The sequence below is a fragment of the Sorex fumeus genome, unplaced genomic scaffold (assembly GCF_029834395.1).
Source record: "Sorex fumeus unplaced genomic scaffold, SorFum_2.1 ptg000051l, whole genome shotgun sequence".
Classification (NCBI taxonomy): Eukaryota; Metazoa; Chordata; class Mammalia; order Eulipotyphla; family Soricidae; genus Sorex; species Sorex fumeus.
Window position 1 is genome coordinate 2,172,310 of NW_026606108.1, and position 17,707 is coordinate 2,190,016.

A 17,707-nucleotide genomic window follows, 5' to 3' on the forward strand; every position below is an offset into this window, starting at 1 on the left:
GCAAGGCTGGACATGTGTGGGGAGGGGGCACCAAGACTGTCACCTGGTACAATCCCTAGCATGGGGACTTCTCAATGGAACAAAAATGCAATACAATACAAATTCCAGTTCACCCAGAGATCCCACTAGTTGGCATCTATCTCAGGAGCTCCCAAACATTAATTCCAAAGGACACTTGCATTCCTCTGCTCACTGTCCTACTACTCAGAGTAGCCAAGATCTGGAGTACCCCCACCACCACCACCAAGTGCAATAATTGAATGAAGAAGCTGTAGCCCTGGCAGGAAACTGCATCAGCCACAGGAAGAGATGAAGCCCAGCAGCCACACCCACAGCTGCCACCACGGGGACAGCTCAGGACTAATCTCAGAAGAGATGCAAGCCACGCTGCAGCTGAGACTCACAGCAACACTGATCTTAAGGGCGAAGACTCTGGGGCACCCGGGGTCCCCACGCTGCCAAGTCCCAGTGGCCACACCCACAACTGACAGCCACTGCCATACAAGGGCCCAACTCCGCTGCTTCACAATTAATCTCCTAAGAGATGCCCAAACGACAAAACTCTCAAATAGATCTTGGAGCTCCTGGACCGTGTGTGGCCACGTATGCAGCTGTGTGACACCCCCAATTCCACAATACTGACAGCCCAGAAGGAACACAGCGAATTCAGTGGGAAAGTAGCACAGAATCCGACTAAGCTCGGTAAGCAAAAGCAGTAACATAGAAGGCTCAACCAGCACCGGCTTAGCAGACCCTCAGACAATGACTTTAACGACCCCATTGTGAGGCCAAACAGTTTTATGAACTTTCTTTCACCAAACTGTTATTTTACAATTCCATTTATCATTTCATTGTAACAAGCAATATAAATTAAATCATTTTGTACCTCCCAAGGAGTTGGTTGGGAAACTGAGACAATGGTGGAGGGATGGTCACACTGGTGGTGGGGTTGGGGTTGGAATGTCTGAAACAACTGTATTACGAACAACTTTATAAACCACAGTGTTTAAATAAAGCTTTTTGAAAAAGAAGGGATGAAATTCTGCAGTTCGCTGTTTCAGGGAAAGGACTGGCAGCCACTGGGCTGAGCAAAGTGCATCAGAGCAAGACAAATACTTGCCCTGCCGGTGTACTATCACCCCAGCAACCTGATCTTAAAAATTCTGAACACAGGAACTTAGTGAAGGGGTAGATGCATTCACTTACCTTAAGGCAGGCTTCATTTCTCAACACGTGTCTAATTCCAATTACCATCTTACACTCTTTATTTTTTTTTTTTTCCATCTTACACTCTTTAAACACGTATAATGTGACATGCTGATTGCAAGGCGATAAAACTGGACCAAAAGAAACCATCATAACAACAAAACCTACTAATCCGTGTTTTTTGAAAGACAAGCCATGTAACACTAGACTCCACCCTGTCCTCTGCATCTCACACTCCCGGTTAGAGCTGTACTGCTCCCAGTGCTGTGGCACATTCCCTCTTGACCAGTGTTGGGGCTACAGCCTGCCACTTCACTCCCCCTCCCAACCCCACCCCAAAAGATACTCTGCTTTCTCAAGACAGCTAAGAGGCCAAGGGCTCCCTCTTAACTCTCACTCATAGATCAAGGAGATTGGGGTGAGAGCAAATAGAGGGAGTATACCTAGGTTCCTTTTGTTCCTTTTGCTCCTTTCCTATATTCTTAGAAACAAACTTCCAAGTTCCATTGGCTGCGGCCTCTCCGCTCTTGAAGCCAGCACACACAGTTGCTCAGCAGAACTGTACGTGCTCAGATACCTACAATGGCAAAGACAGCCTCACAGTGACAAACACAGCCCATGACTAAAACTGGGTGGGAAACAAGATTCTTCTGCAGTCCCTAAAGTGCTTCCAATCTTCTCGATCACTAGAAAAAGAAAATTCTCCTTCAGGATGAACAAGGTAGAGACAAGGGTTGAACAATATAAGAAATACAGGGCTGGAGAATAGTGCAGTGGGAGGGCGTTTGCCTTGCATGCAGCTGATTCAGATTCAATCCCCAGCATCCCAGAGCACCACCAGAAGTAATTCCTGAGTGCAGAGCCAGTAAACCCCTGAGCATCACTGGACACGAGCCAAAAAGAAAAAGAAAAAGAAAAATGCAATTTCTTGTTTATTTAACAGAGAAAATGCTTGGAATGGTGTCTTTAGTAATAACCATATAGATGTAAGAAGCAGAGACACTGGAAGGAGGAATAGGGGAGACAGAACTCACAGGTTTAGGAGGACGGATCCACAGCAAAAAACTTGCCATGGCCACTCACTCTACCTCCTCTGCAGCTTACAATTCCCAGGAGAGCTGATACTCCATACAAGAAATCTTATGGTGATAGAGTGATGGGACCTCCCCTCCCCCATACAAATGTGAGCACCTATAGCAAAACAGACTGTAGCTATGTATTCCAGTGTGTTTCAGTTATATTCAGGTAGATCTACAGGTGTTGAGTAAGATTTTACAAAACAACATCAGGAAATAAAACTCCAGAATCAGAGAACAAAAGTGACTTCTAGGGGCTCATTCTATCATGAGGTCAGATTGAAGAACTGTCAGGGAGGGGAACTGCTATTGCCTTTACAGTCCTTAAGTTGGATGAAGCCAATTCTATTTGATCCATTTCACCTCCTGGCTGGCTAGTTTTATCTTACTTTTACATTGTTTTAAAACATGAGCCACCCATAAAGGTGATTTTTTTCCATCCATGAAACCTTGGTATGGGCAGAGAAAAGATACACAGTTGGGGTTGGAGAGATCAGAGTGAGGATAAGGACAACCCCGTTTGTATCCCAAGCACCACTAGGCTTGACCCCTGAGCACAGAACTAGGAGTAAGCCCTGAGCACCATGGGTGAGGCCCACTAACCAAAGAGAGAAAGAGAGAACTTTTAATCTGTCAATAAAAAGAAATGCTTCTGCATTTGTTCCTGCTTTGGTGGGGTGGGGGGTCACCTGCATGCACAACACATGACCATGCATGTGCAGACCAGCATCTGCCCACACAACTCCCAGGTCCAGGAGCCAGAGGGCACTAGGGCTGCAGAAAAGCCTCCAGCACCAGTAGTCCAGACACCCCAAAGTGAGGTGACTGCAGGGGCCTGCCCTACAGTGGAGGCATTCACTCACGGCCCCTCACCTGAGCCCCTCTCAGTGGCACATTCCAGCAATAAGCACTCACAGCCAAGCATAAAGCATGAGCCAAGGCCATCACTCAGGGAGCAAACAATCTCTTTCTTCCGGAGCTCATTTTCTCCTAAGTCTCTAGCACAACCCAACTGGAACACAACATGACTTTCACCCCATGCCTTTTTTCCTGTGACCAAAAGGCTATTTATTGGTTGTCAGAACTCCAAAGCAAGACAGCAGAAGAAGAAACGGGTTTCTTTCAAGTCATGAGACACAGATGGTGTGGCTCTCGGGTCTTCGGGGATAAAATGGAAGTGCAAAGGTGAGCACTAAGATTATTTCCTAGGAGGAGCTGAGTCAGGTATCCCAACACCTATGGAATGGCAGACAGTGTCATGTCTGCATCTGTGCACAGCAAGCCTGAGGGTTTGGTTCAAATCCTCACCAGTGCCATCACTAGAAACTCGACTCTGCATCTTGATTTTTACCACCTTCCATATTTAAATAACGGGAAAAGAAGACAATGGTGAGGTCTCTACCTGCCTGACAAGCCTCGAGCAGGAACCCACAAGGCGATCATAAGCAAGAGCCCAAGGAAAGATCGAAAACCAGCTTCTTACCATGTTAATTGACGAGACGGGCCCAATGCTGTTCACATAGATGTCAACATCAATCACAGTGGGTTTTACTGTGGAGAAAGAATGAAAACATACGTTTATGTTAATACCTTGTGCCAGCAAGAGAACGAGGGCAACTCACTCTTGGTCTCCAAATTATTCGTGAACCAGCACTTCCAGTGCATGTAGCAAAGAGGTGGTTTTTTCTTTGGAACTCGCCTTGTACTTTCGATCTTAGCCCTACCTATTTGGGTGGTCTCTAATTCTCAAGGAATGGGTGGTTTTTCCTTGTTTAATAGGCAAACAGGACATTTAGACACTGGTATTCTGCTGGGACATGGGACTTTGCAATATGATCCCAAGTGACTATATGGGAAAGACAGAAAGATAAAATTGAAGAAATCGTGTAAGCAATTGAATGTCAGTTCTGCTAGGAAGACAAATCCTTGTGATAAACAGCATCAAACTTGGTTTGATGTTCAAGTTCTTCACTCACCCCTGGTCACTTAGCTACCATTCTGAGAGAGAGTTCAGCTGAGCAGATAATAGGGAGCATGTCTGCCAAAGAAGAATAAGAAGCATGATTTCCTGTTATTATTACAGCTTAAGGACAGATACAGATATTTGTCACAGGCTTTAAATCTTCTAAGCTCAAAAACAGCACGTTAGCAAGACAACACAAAGAAATAAAAGGGATCTAAATTGGAAAGAAAGAAAGAATTGTCATTTATTTCCTGATGGTCTCATCTTTTTTCAAGAAAGCCCCAAAGAGTAAACAAAAGAATTAACTTGGAACTAATCAGTTATTTCAGTCAAGTTAGAGGATAGAAAATCAATAAACAAAATGTTTTTTTTATAGTTTTGGGGTCCCACCCAGTAGTGCTCAGGGTTAACTCCTGGCTCGGTGCTCAAGGGTCACTCCTGACCTGTTTGGGGGATCATAGGTAATGCTGGGGATCAAACTTGGATAAGTCTCATGCAAGACAAACTCCTTAGCCCTGTACTTGCTCTCTGGCTCCAACTGTTTCAACTCCAAGAATAGAAATTCCTGCCATTAGAGGAACTGGGGAGACCTGAGGCTCGTTTTCTTTCTCAGGGATAGTGATGGTGTGCAGGAGGCCCATGGGCGGGTTGCCAGGTGAGTCCAGGTCTCAGGTTGAAGTGCTCTGGAAAGAAGAGGCTATCCATTTGACTAGAACTCAGTCACTGATATCAGGGCTACTTGTCTTGCACACGGTCCATCCAGGGTTCCATGGTTCCATGCCCAGCCTCCCATCTGGTTCTCTGAGACCCACCAGGATGCTCCTTGAGAACAGAGCCAGGAGTAAGTCCTGGGCATTGCATAGTATGGCCCCCAAACAAAACATTGTCAGCCCATTTCTGCTTAGAAGGCACAGAAACAAGACTGCAGGTCGTGGGCTGTTTCTCTAGAACCGTGAATGTCTGCATCAGCGGCAACTGCCCCACTCCTCCCTCAGCAGTGCTCGGCAATGGGTCACTCATGCTGCATGTCTGTGCCCTATACAGTGAACCAACATTGCAGCTCTGAGCCCAGGCACTGGTTCCACTGCGCAGTCGGCATTCTCCAGCCCCCTGTGAAAACGAAACAGTGATTGCAAACCAGAGCCAATTCTCCTGACAACATCAGGAACATCAAGCTGTGGTGGCTCCCTAGAGTTAGCGGCTAGCATTTGGGAAAACACCCCGGTGCTGTGTAGACAGTGCTTGGGCTTCACAAAGGGGACAGTCTGCGTTTCCAACTAAGCCTTCTACGGACCGCAAGAGCATCTTTCTTTGGCTTAATTAGATTCTGCAAGGGCTGTGTGCAAACACTGCAGAACCTTGGCTGATGCCACACGGAAGCTTGTCAAGTCAGTGAGCTGAAAACCTTGTTGTTGCAAGAGACTATTCTGGTGGTTCCATGGAGTTTATTGGAATTTACACTTCCAGAGCTTTAAATCTCATTAAGTAGGAAGAAAGAACCTCAGACTTGATTCGTTAGCCACTTGAGAGAGGAAATACCAAATGAGCTCTAAGTGCAATCCTGCAAGTTTTCAAGAGGTGAGAATTACACACACACACACACACACACACACACACACACACACACATACATATATATGTGTGTGTGTGTGTGTGTAATATATGTATACAAGAGCATGTATACAAGAGCTTTCTTTGTGTGGGGGAGGCTCCCAAGTTATGCTCAGGGGGTCCTGAGGACCCCCTCAAACCATTCTGAGCCAACAGAGTTCGCAATCCAATGTAAGGAACCAAGGACGCTATGTTCCTTAGTCCCCAGGGTACCTGAAATCAGGGCTGGCCCCAGGGTGCTCAGTTAATGAGGGATGGAACTAGAGTTGGCTGCATGCAAGGCCTGCATCTCTACCCCTTCACTTTCTCTCTGGCTCTAATTTTACTGTCTGAAACAAATGGTAGCCTAAGCACTCGTGCTAAAGTGAAAGGAGTGTTTAGAAAAGCAGCTTGGACAGAGCTACCCAGGAAACAGATTAGCTGCAGGCCACGGGCACGTCCAGGTTCATAATTCAAAGACTCTTGAAAGCCTATGGCTAACACTGTAATCAATGGAGGAAAATAGAAAGTGTTTTCTCTAATATTAGGAACAAAGCATTCATCACTCTTGCCAATCCCGTTCTACATGGTACGAGAAGTCCTCACTAGAACAATCAAGCAACACAAAGAAATGAAAGGATCTAAATTGGAAAGAAAAAATTGTTATTTATTTTCTGATGGTCTCAACTTCTTTAAATAAAACCCCAAAGAGTAAACAAAAAAATTAACTTGGAACTAATCAATGATTTCAGTCAAGTTAGAGAATAGAAAATCAACAAACGAAGCACTTTGCCACATCCCTTTATAATAATGATATAATGTCTGAAAAGAAAAATTAAAGAAAGCACTACTAATTTTTTTTAAAAAATAAAAACAGTATTTTAAAATCTGAAAATACATTTTGCGAAATAACTAAAATACCTGCACAAAACCACAAGACTGGGCTGAAAATACAATTGAAGATGGGAAGAGAATAATAGTACAGCACGTAAGGTACCTTGCACCTGACAAACCAGTGTTTGAGCCCTGGGACCCCATAGGGAGGGTAAACCATGCCAGAAATGGATACCAGAGAACAGAGCCAGAAACCCTGAACACTTATAAGTATGGCCCCCAAAACAAAAAAAATTAAAAGATGGTACAAATGGAGACAAATATAAAGGTGTTCCATGTTCAAGCAGCCTATCACTTCCCCCGTAAGAAGGACTGGCTGAAGGATCGCTCTGTGGTTTGGAAGGCTGTGCCATGTGCTGAAGGAGAAGGCATTTGTGATGGAGAAGGGACCACTAAGTCAATTATGGTTGGAAGGATGACTCAGAATGGGAGATGTGTGCCAAAAGTATGCTAGGGACCAAACACAATGGCCTCTCAGTATCTGTATTGGAAACCATAATACCCCAAAGAAGAGAGAGTAAGGAGAAAGGTGCCTATCGCAGAGGCAGGGGGTGTTGTGGGGGTGGTGGGAGAGATATTGTGGACATTGGTTGTGAAAATGCTCAATGGTGGAGAGATGAGTGTTCAATCATTGTATGACTGAAACTCAATCATGAAACCTTTGTAACTATCTTATGGTGATTCAATTAAAAAAATTTTTAAAGAAGGACTGGTCATGGAGAGCAGGGTTTGTATGTCACCCATTCCATAGCACCTGGCTCCAAGACAGTGCCCTTAAAATAAAGCACATTAGCTACTCCTGGAAACCATTGGGTTTAGGGTGGGGGGCTTGGGTCATACCCAGTAGCACTCAAGGGCTATTCCTGGCTGTGGGCTCTGGAATCACTCTTTGTTTTTTTTATTTTTATTAGTGAAATACCATGAGGTATAATTGTAGACTTACAAATTTTTGTGCTTGAGTTTCAGTTATACAATGATTGGGTACCCATCCCTCCACCAGTGCCAATTCTCCACCACCACTGATCCCAGTATCCCTCCCACCCTCCATCCCTCCATCCCACCCCTGCCTCTGTGGCAGGGCATTCCCTTTTGTTCTCTCTCTCCTTTTGGGTGGGATCACTCTTAGTGGTGTTCTAGAGCCCATAAGTGGTGCCGAGGACAGAACCCCAGTTGGAGGATGCAAGCAAGTGCCTTAAGTCCTGTACTAGGTCTCCAGCCCCTGCAAATTGTCTTTGATCTTAATATTTACTTGAACTAAGATTAAACAGTCATGTGAGATTGCAAACTGAAGCAGGGGGAAAAATAATGTCTAAATATCCTCATGCCCTGATGATCACGACAGGCTGACCCAAAGAATCAAATGGGATGGAATGGATAGAAGTTCTTCTGAACGAGAAATGTTCTGGAAAACAGGGATTTGTTGCACCAGATATTCTATCACATCCCTGGGAGAGGAAGGAGCTGAGGGGAGAGCCAGAGAGCTGTTTGTATCGATTGGTAAACAGACAATATGACGACCAGAAATCAAAAGAATGGGCAATCAAAATCAAGAGGCGGGTCGGGTGCCAGTGAGCGACTGCAGGATGGGGACTTCGGCATGGCAGGTCGGGGACTGGGCTGCTGGTTAAAGGCCAAGATGCCAGGCTACAAAACAGAGGAGGAACCAAGACATCACAGAACGGTGACTGTGCCAAGTGCAGACAACTCTGAGCATGCACTGCTCACTGGTTCTGACACCCTGATGTTTCTTAGCCTCTTGCTGTACTGGTGACATTCTCATGGGTGATGAGCTGATCCCAGACAGCATCAGTGCAGGGAAATGAATGGGAGGCCATTGCTAGTTACAAAATGTGAGGGTCCTAGAGACTCAGAAAAGCACACCAAAATCTTGCCTCCAATATTACTGATAATGACAAGTCACAAAGATGACTTATATTTCTGCTTTTTTCATGAAGAGTCTAAATATAGAGACAGCACTATTGAAGTATCAGCTAACAATCAGAAAAAGGAACACCAGCTCACATTAAGCATGAAAGCTAAATAAAGTCTCAAAGTCAAGAACATCCTTTCATCAAATAATTACACCTAATGTCCTCAGACTCTTCAAAAAAAAATAATCAAAGGTGTTTCTGCACTTGTTTGTTCATTGCAGCACCGTTTACAATACCCAGAGTCTGGAAAAAACCTGAGTACGTGAGAACAGATGACTGGTTAAAGAAACGTTTGTACATTTACACGATGGAGTACTATGTAGCTGTTAGAAAAGATGAAGTCAAGAAATTTACATACAAGTGGTACTACATGGAAAGCATCATGCTAAGTGAAATGAGTCAGAAAGAGAGGGACAGACATAGAAAGATTGCATTCATCTGGAGAACATAAAGTAACAAAATAGGAGACTAACACCCAAGAATAGCCAGATAAGTACCAGGATGTTTCCTCCATGGCTTGGAGGCCAGCTACACATGCTAGGGGAAAAGGCAGCTCAGATAGAGAAGGGAGCACCAAATAAAGGGTGTTGGGAGGATCTTCCCAGGATGGGAGATGCATGCTGAAAGTAGACTATCGACCGAACATGATTGCCACTCAAATCCTCTTTTGCAAACCACAGCACCCAATAGGAGAGAGAGAACAAAAGGGAATGCCCTGCTACAGAGGCAGGGCAGGATGGGGAGATGGGCGGGGGGGGGGGGGGGGATACTGTGATTATTGGTGGTGGAGAATGGGCACTGGTGGAGGGATGTGTACTCAATCATTCTATAACTGAAACCCAAGCACAAAAATTTGTAAGTCTACAACTGTACCTCATGATGTTTCACTAATAAAAACTAAAAAAAAAGAACAAAAGGAGGCTAGGAAGAGTTGCCAACAACCCCAAGAATACAAACACCAACCGAAAAAGTTATATCCACTGTAACGCTTACTGAAGCATTATCTATCACAGCTATAATACAGAAATATCCAGTGTCCAGTGAAAGATGACTGCATCAAGAAGATGTGTACATTTATATAAAGGGATATTGTGCAACTAGAAAAGAGGGGAACGTTCATTTCACAACTTGATGGGAGGAGCTTGAAGGAATTACATGAAGCAAAGTTAAATTCAAGGAGAAAAAGACAAGTGTTGGATGATGCCACCTATGCATGCAAAGGAAGGCTGGAAACTGATGAGCAGACAGAATGAGGAGACAACCAGTGGACACTGATAATACAGAACTAAAGCTATCTGAGGAGTAAGGGGTGAAGGGCAAGTGCACGATGCAAAAAGGAGAAATTTTAAAATATGTATTTCAGGGGCCGGAGTGATAGTACAGTGGGTAGGGCATTTGCCTTGCACACAACTGACCTGGGTTAGATCCCCAGCATCCCATATGGTCCCCGGAGACTGCCAGCAGCAATTCCTGAGTGCAGAGCCAGGAGTAACCCTTGAGCATTGTCAGGTGTGACCCAAAAAGCCAAAGAAATAAAAAGTAAAATAAAAATATGTATTTCAGTATGAAAAAGCCAAGAACCTCCTTCCCATCCCCCCTGCCTCTGGGCAAGGGGCAGGGGATCCTGTATTGTCTGTCCCTCCATCTTGCTGCCCCTACTCGGAGATGCCTCATTCCATCACTGGCTTCCTCTCAGCACTGCCTCCCCTTCTGCTGCTGATACTCATGGAAAAAATATGATGGATATTGGGGGTGAGGGGAGGCACGGCTCCCAAGCAGTGATCAGGGGCCCTCCGGCTAATCTCTGCCAACTTTCTGCCAACCAGGTTTGATGGTTCAATGAGAGGAATAGGATGTGGTTAGTGATGCTTCAGTTCTCTGCCCAGCGACCACCAGAGTTACCTGGCAGTTCTTGGGGAGTTCTATGGCTGAACCCAGCAATGCTCAAGGGAATTTGGTGCCAAGGAACAAACTGAAGTCTCACACATGCAATGAATTGCAAGACATGTGTCTTCACCCCTGAACTATCTGACCATTAACCATGTGCTAATGACATTGCAAAAAGCATCTTTTATAAAAATTTCATTTGGGGGTTTGCTGGGCCACATTCAGTGATGCTCAGGATTTACTCCTGGCTCCACACTCCTGGTGGTGCTCAGGGACCCAAATGGGATGCTGGGGATTGAACATCATGAGCCAGGCAAATGCCTTACCTGCTATACTATGGCTCTGCCCCCATAAACACCTTTTATTTAATAGTAATAATACTATTATATATACAGAAAATTAGGACAATGGACAAAAGATAAAATTTTCCCAAGATTCTGTAATTTCGCCAGAGCAGACACATCTACTTTGGTAACAAGGGCTGAGATGATTATGGGGATCACTTCTGCATAGATTTACTATCAACATCACCATATCCCTACCATCATTATCATTTCAAAGCATCACCCCAGAGTCTTCTTGAAATGCAAATACTCTGATTCTGAAGGATATAAAAATTCATATATGTCATTGCAATAGATATGTTTTCAAATTATATTCTCAACTTGGAGGATATTAAGTTATAAAGGTGAGTGGTGTTGAATATTAACCTAAGTGTTTTAGGCTTCATCAGTGAATTGCCCCTTTTCCTCCCCTAGAGAAGCTTACACTGCTCTTACATATCTTCAACCTTTCTTTTGTGCTTTACTCTTCTTATTACATTCCTCAAGTCAGTCTTGATTACTTTAAGTCAAAACTTCTGGTGATTCTGGACTTTGTATTTGCTTTTCTATTTCCCCTAAAGCCTTTTAATATTTTGTCAAGAGCAATGTTATTTGCTTAAACACAGAAAGACCATTAACACTTTGCTCCTAATATATGGGCATTGACTCTGAAATATATATATATATATATATATATATATATATGTACATACACACACACACACACACACACACACACTCCTGGGCATCCATCATAATTACTTGACTCAGGCTTCAGTTGCCGTAGTTCCTAACCCCCCAAAAGGGAGGTTCACAATGGGACTGAGATGGACAGGGCAAGCAACAAAGCTACCTAGGCATTAAAATGTGACAGTCTAGAAAGTATAAAAGCATGGTCTTGATGCAACCAGTTATGACTTAAGAGACAGAACCCCCATGGGGAAGGACAAGCTGATCCAGCCCGAGGTGTTAGTCTGGGATTTACAATAAAAGCCTTACTTGCCCTCAGAGCCCAGAGAACTAAGTTTTGAAGTCTACATATCTTATTGTGTTTATTCAAATAACTGCATGTATTAATAAGAAGTAAATTTAATTGTTTAATATGTATAACCAAAGAGAAAGAAAAGCAAAGAGATGCCCCTGGGAGACAGTCTCCTTGAGTTAATCTCCCAAGAGAATTGCCTCTGCCAAAACACTTTACCTCTGTAAATGATCAATCACACCTATGTGCATTCCTATATCTCTAACCTCTCAGATATGCTATATATCTGCTATCAGTTATGCATTAAATGGGCCATTTTGACCATTAGTTTGTGGTTCCCCCATCTCTCTGTTCCTCTGCTGGGGAGGCGGCTCTTGGCCACAAATGCATGCATTGTGCACACACACTTTGAACTCATAGGGGTATAGATAAAAGAATTTGAGTAAAAGGGCAAGCACTTGAATAGATGTGGCTCACTGCCGGCAGTTTCTATCTTCGTTGTCTATGCACCAACATCCAATTATGATGAAGGAGAAATTGAGAAGTTCTACATGGAGCTGGAGAAGTTCTATAAAGAAGACCACACCTTCTACAAGATCATTGTCAGTGATTTAAATGCCAAGATAGGACCGAAAAGATCAGCCAAAGAACTTCACATCAGGACCCATGACCTAGAATGGAATGAACAGGGTGAGAGACTGAGTTCATCATATCGACCAAGACGATCCATGGTAACTCACAGTTCCAGAATGCCGAATCTAAACATTGGACCTGGGAGTCTCCCGGTGGATGGTTCCACAACAAAATAGACCACATCATATTCAATTGACGGTTTTGCCTGACCAATGTCACTGTTGTTCCAAAATTCCAAACGGGATTGGACCGCCGTCTCTTTTGTGCAAAATTCTACTTCACAGAGCGGGGAGAAAGGGCTGCAAAGTTTAAGAAGAGAACTCCCAGAATGATCACCAACTGGGAGCTCTTTGGCACTAATGCTGCAACATGGGAAGATGCCGTTGTTGACAACATTGATGAGGAATACGATCAACTGGTTCAGCACCTCCATGATTGTGCGAAGAACACCAAGAGAGATAACCACAAAAAGATGACTGTCTTCGAAAACTCTTTTGCTTATTTGCCAAAGTGGTTTGGTGCATGCCTCAGGCAACCACAAACAAACGTCCAACCTCACAAAGCAGTGCAGAGATGTGATCAAGGAAGACCTCAAAGAGAGATGGGCAGAAGTACTGGTAGATGCAGCAGAAGCTGGGAAAAGCATTCATAATGCCCACCTGTCCTTCTCCAACTACAAGACCAAGATGACTGCCCTCCGACGTCCTGATGGATCTATCATATCTTCCAGAAGGGCAATAGAGAAGATTATTAATGACTTCTACTCAGATCTCTTTGATAGCCATGTCCACCTGCCCACATACCAAATTCCACAGGATGGATATGTCATTCCCAACTTTCTCCGTTCCAAAATCTGACACACCATTTCGTGGTAAGAAAACGAACAGCATCTGGCCCAGATAAGGTCAGACCTGAATATCTGAAGCACCTGCCGTCAGTACTCATCAATACACTGGCTCAACTCTTCACATGCTACCTGTCTAAATGCAAGGTTCCATCCCACTGGAAAACCAGCAGGACTGTACTACTGTACAAGAAGAGAGACATCCATGACACTGGCAACTATCGCCCAATCTGCCTATTGTCTGTCATCTACAAGCTGTTCACTCAAGTCATCCTGAATAGGATTGGCAGAACACTAGATGAAGGACAACCATGCGAGCAAGCTGGGTTCTGCAAGGATTCAGCACCATCAACCATATCCACATGATAACCAAGCTCATTGAGGTTTCTCGAGAGTTCAAGATGCCGCTCTGTCTAACGTTCATTGATTTAAAGAAGGCCTTTGATTCTGTTGAGACAGAAGCGGTCATTGAAGCTCTAGCCAATCAGGGCATTCAAATCCAATACATCAGGATCCTCCGTGAGCTGTATTATGGATTCACTACCAGGATCTCACCATTCTACAAAGAAGTAATCATCCATGTCAAGAGAGGCGTTCGGCAGGGTGATACCGTTTCACCAAAACTCTTCAGTGCCACCCTTGAGAACCTCATGCCCTGACTGGAATGGGAAGGAATGGGAGTAAAGATAGATGGTCGGCAACTACACCACTTCCGCTTTGCTGATGACATTGTTCTAATAACACCAAACATTAGCCAAGTGGCACAAATGCTTGCCGACTTCGACTGTGAGTGTGGAATGTTTATGAGAAACAGCCTTGTTCCTGATGCTCCATTTGCTCTCAATGGAACGACCATCTCCGAATGCAACAGTTATGTGTACCTAGGTCGAGAAGTCAACATGACGAATGACCTGGCATCTGAGTTGCACAGGAGGAAGAGAGTGGCCTGGAACGCCTTCAAGAGCATCGAAGAAATAGCTAAGAGGTTGAAGAACCTCTGTCTCTGGGCACATCTCTTCAATTCCACTGTTCTTTCCGCATTAACCTACGCCTCAGTTACCTGGGCCCTACGCAAACAGGATGAGAACACTATTCAGGTGTCCCAAAGAGGAATCAAAAGAGCTATGCTTCGAGTATCACGTTTCACTCAAATGAGAGAAAGAATCCGGAGTTCCGACCTCCGTCGACGATCAAGAATCAGGGACACTGTCTCCTTTGCCAAGGCATCAAAAATCAGATGGGCTGGTTATGTAATGAGATTTGGAGACGACCTCTGGACTAGGGCCATTACCGACTGGATTCCACTGGATGTCAAAAGACTGCATGGCCGCCCATCTACCAGATGGTCAGACTTCTTCGTCAAAATCCTGAACAATCAGTTTGAGGCTCTTCGTGTTCCTAGAATGAACAGATGCCATTGGGCTACACTAGCATGCGACAGGGACAAATGGAGACATTACTGGCACCCGCTCGAGCAAATTGATGATTAATGGGAAGTCAAGTGATGAAGTGAGTAAAAGGTACATAAAAATGACACAGAACCCCTAAACAGTTCTTCTTAAATCCTGGTGCACACAGGAATGATCAGGAGAGTTTTAGTGTCAGGAAACTGAGATGGTAAAGTTCCATTTCAGCTCTATTATGGTTCCTGTTTGACGAATTCACTTGGTTATAGCATTTGATTATAGGGGCTAGGGCTAATCTCAAAGTCTGAATCCCAGAACAATGGGTGTCAGCTTCTTTTCCAATCAATGTTTCAGAATGTGATTTCAGGAGAACCCAAAAGAGAACAAAGATCAAGATAAAATAGTCAGACATCGCATCAGAGCTAAGAACACAAAGAGAATGAGTGAGATTCAGCACACGAGTAGATGCTTTGAAAGCTCACTAAAGTGGGAGTATTCGATTCTCAAAGGAATGAAAAGGCTCTGGTGTTTCAAGTTCAGAATCATATCATTTCTAATGTACTCAAATCCCACACTTAAATTTCTACCTCTTGAAAGAGCTTGGTAGTAAGAACAGAATTGAAAAATGCACCTTCAAATTCATCATGTTACCATTTTGACTCTGAAGAAGCTATATGACTCTCCGAGAGTAATTTAAATTTCCCAAGACTCGTTTTTGCCAACTGTAAGCTGAGTTCTGGAAGTTAACTTTTCCTCCAACTAGGAATTAAGAGGAAAAATAACTTTAAACATCCCCCTCCTTGATACTTATTTTTATTTCTTCTTTCTACTCTCTGACTGGGAATTGCAGACTGCACTCACAGAGTTTTCAGTCAACATTACATTTCAGAAGTCAACAGCACTAAACCTTCAAACATTAAAAAGGATGAAGTGATGTGGGAGCTCTAGTGTTTGAAGTGTGCAGACAGATGCAATGGGTTTGGCACAACGGGATGCCATGACACTCCATCCCCTTTGACCTCCCCATTGTGGCAATGCTACATCTACAGCTACCTGTGTGAGAAACTCAAAAGCCAGTGAAGAACATCATGGTACCTAAGAGGAGCTCGAATCCAACTTCTTGGAATCCCTAAAGGAAAAAGCAATATAACAATCATAAGAGTTCAGTCATGGTAGAACAAGAAGACAGAAGATCAATAAGAAGCCAAAGAATCTGACAATGCCATTCATCGATTGTATCTCATTGATATATAGAAACAAACTGCGACACAACAGCAGAACACATGGTCTCCTTAAATGTCAAAGATCATTCTTCAACATAGACTACCTATTAGGTTTTAACATATTAAAAAAAAAGTTAAAAATCATTAATTTAAAAAAGAGTCTTCTTTGACTGTTATGAAATAAAACTAGAAAACACTGTGAAAAGAAAAATCCACAAATATGTGGAAATTAAACAACCCACCCATAAATAACCAAAGGCTTTCAAAGGGATTTAATATCTAGAAAATATAAACAAATTAAAAGCAGCATAATGAAAGTGTATGACTCCCTGGTACATACATGCCCCAGTGACATGCCAATCTGACATGTCATCCTGAGCACCACAACCAAACATGCGCACAAGCTCTGGTCATCACATTTCAACAGAGAGAAAGGAAAGTAGGGGAAATGCATAAAAATAAAAAGTTAAATAATCCAAAGACTCTATAAGATAAGAAGAGATGATATATTCTCTATGAACACAGATGTAAAACTCCTTGAGAAAATACCAGCAAACAGAATTCAACTGCAAATTAAAGGATTATACATCATGCTCAAGTGAGATTCATCCCTGAAATACAAGAATGCTTCAACAAGTGAAAATCATTTAATGCGATACAGTACACAACACTAACAGAATAAAAGAAAATGCAGAGTAATACATAGCCTCAATGGATTCAGAAAAAAACATTTGCAAAATTCAAGACCCGTTTATGGTTAAAACATTCATCTAGTTAGGCATAAAAGGGTATCACCTCAACACAATAAAGACCATAAATGATAATCCTACAATTTACTGATAAACAGAAGTTAAAAGGGGACTGGAAGGATACAGTGGGTAAGATGCTTGCCTTACACATGAACAACACAGTTTAATTCCTGGCTTCCACCACAGTTACTGTGTGCCACCTGGACTGATGCCTGAGTGCAGGGCCAGGATTAAATTCTGAGCATTTCTGGTTGTAAGAAGAAAGAAAAAACACAAAAAGACGGAAGGAAGGAAGGAAGGAAGGAAGGAAGGAAGGAAGGAAGGAAGGAAGGGAGGGAGGGAGGGAGGGAGGGAGGGAGGGAGGGAATAAAAAACATCCAATTTTAAAAGGAAGAGGAAAAAAGTATCTCTTTCTAGAAACATGATGTTATGTTAGAAAGCACTAAAGTACACACACACAAACTGTTTCTCACTAATAAGTTCAACAAAGTTGTAGGATATAAAATCAATGTATCATTAGATTTATATCCACTCCAGATAAGCATGTTAGAATTCAATTTCATTTACAACAACATCAAAAACAGAAATCCATATAACCAAGGGGTCAAAGAACTTGAACACTGAAAACTATAAAACATAGCCAACAGAAACTGAAGAGGACACTGATTTGTGGGGTGGGGTGGGGGTGGGAATCTTATTTATCAACTGGCAGATTTAATGTGTTTAAGGTGTCAGCACTTCCTGAATCAGTCTATAGATTCAATGCAAATCCACAGAAATATCAACAGTTTGGGGCAGAAACATTTGGGGCAGAAATATAAAAACCTACCTTAAAGTTTATATACCTGAGCGTCTGAGATCCCCTGGATTCAAAGTCAAAACAATCTTGGGGGAAAGGAAGTATAGTTGAAGGTGTCAACGCTTCCTAATTTCAAACTACAACTACAAAACCGTCAAGACTATGTGTGACACCAGCGTAAGGATGTTGGTAAAAACTAAT

The 17,707-nt window shown here is 43.2% G+C and overlaps 1 protein-coding gene across 2 annotated transcripts in view; it reads right to left on the reverse strand.

Moving 5' to 3' along the window:
• The window catches only part of GABRG3 (gamma-aminobutyric acid type A receptor subunit gamma3), a 449,853-nt gene that overhangs the window by 401,557 nt on the left and 30,589 nt on the right, over positions 1-17,707 (reverse strand). For both annotated transcript variants that reach the window (XM_056124363.1, XM_056124362.1), the window contains exon 3: positions 3,766-3,833. In XM_056124363.1, coding sequence (XP_055980338.1) covers positions 3,766-3,833 — 68 coding nt within the window. The remainder of the gene's footprint in view (positions 1-3,765; positions 3,834-17,707) is intronic.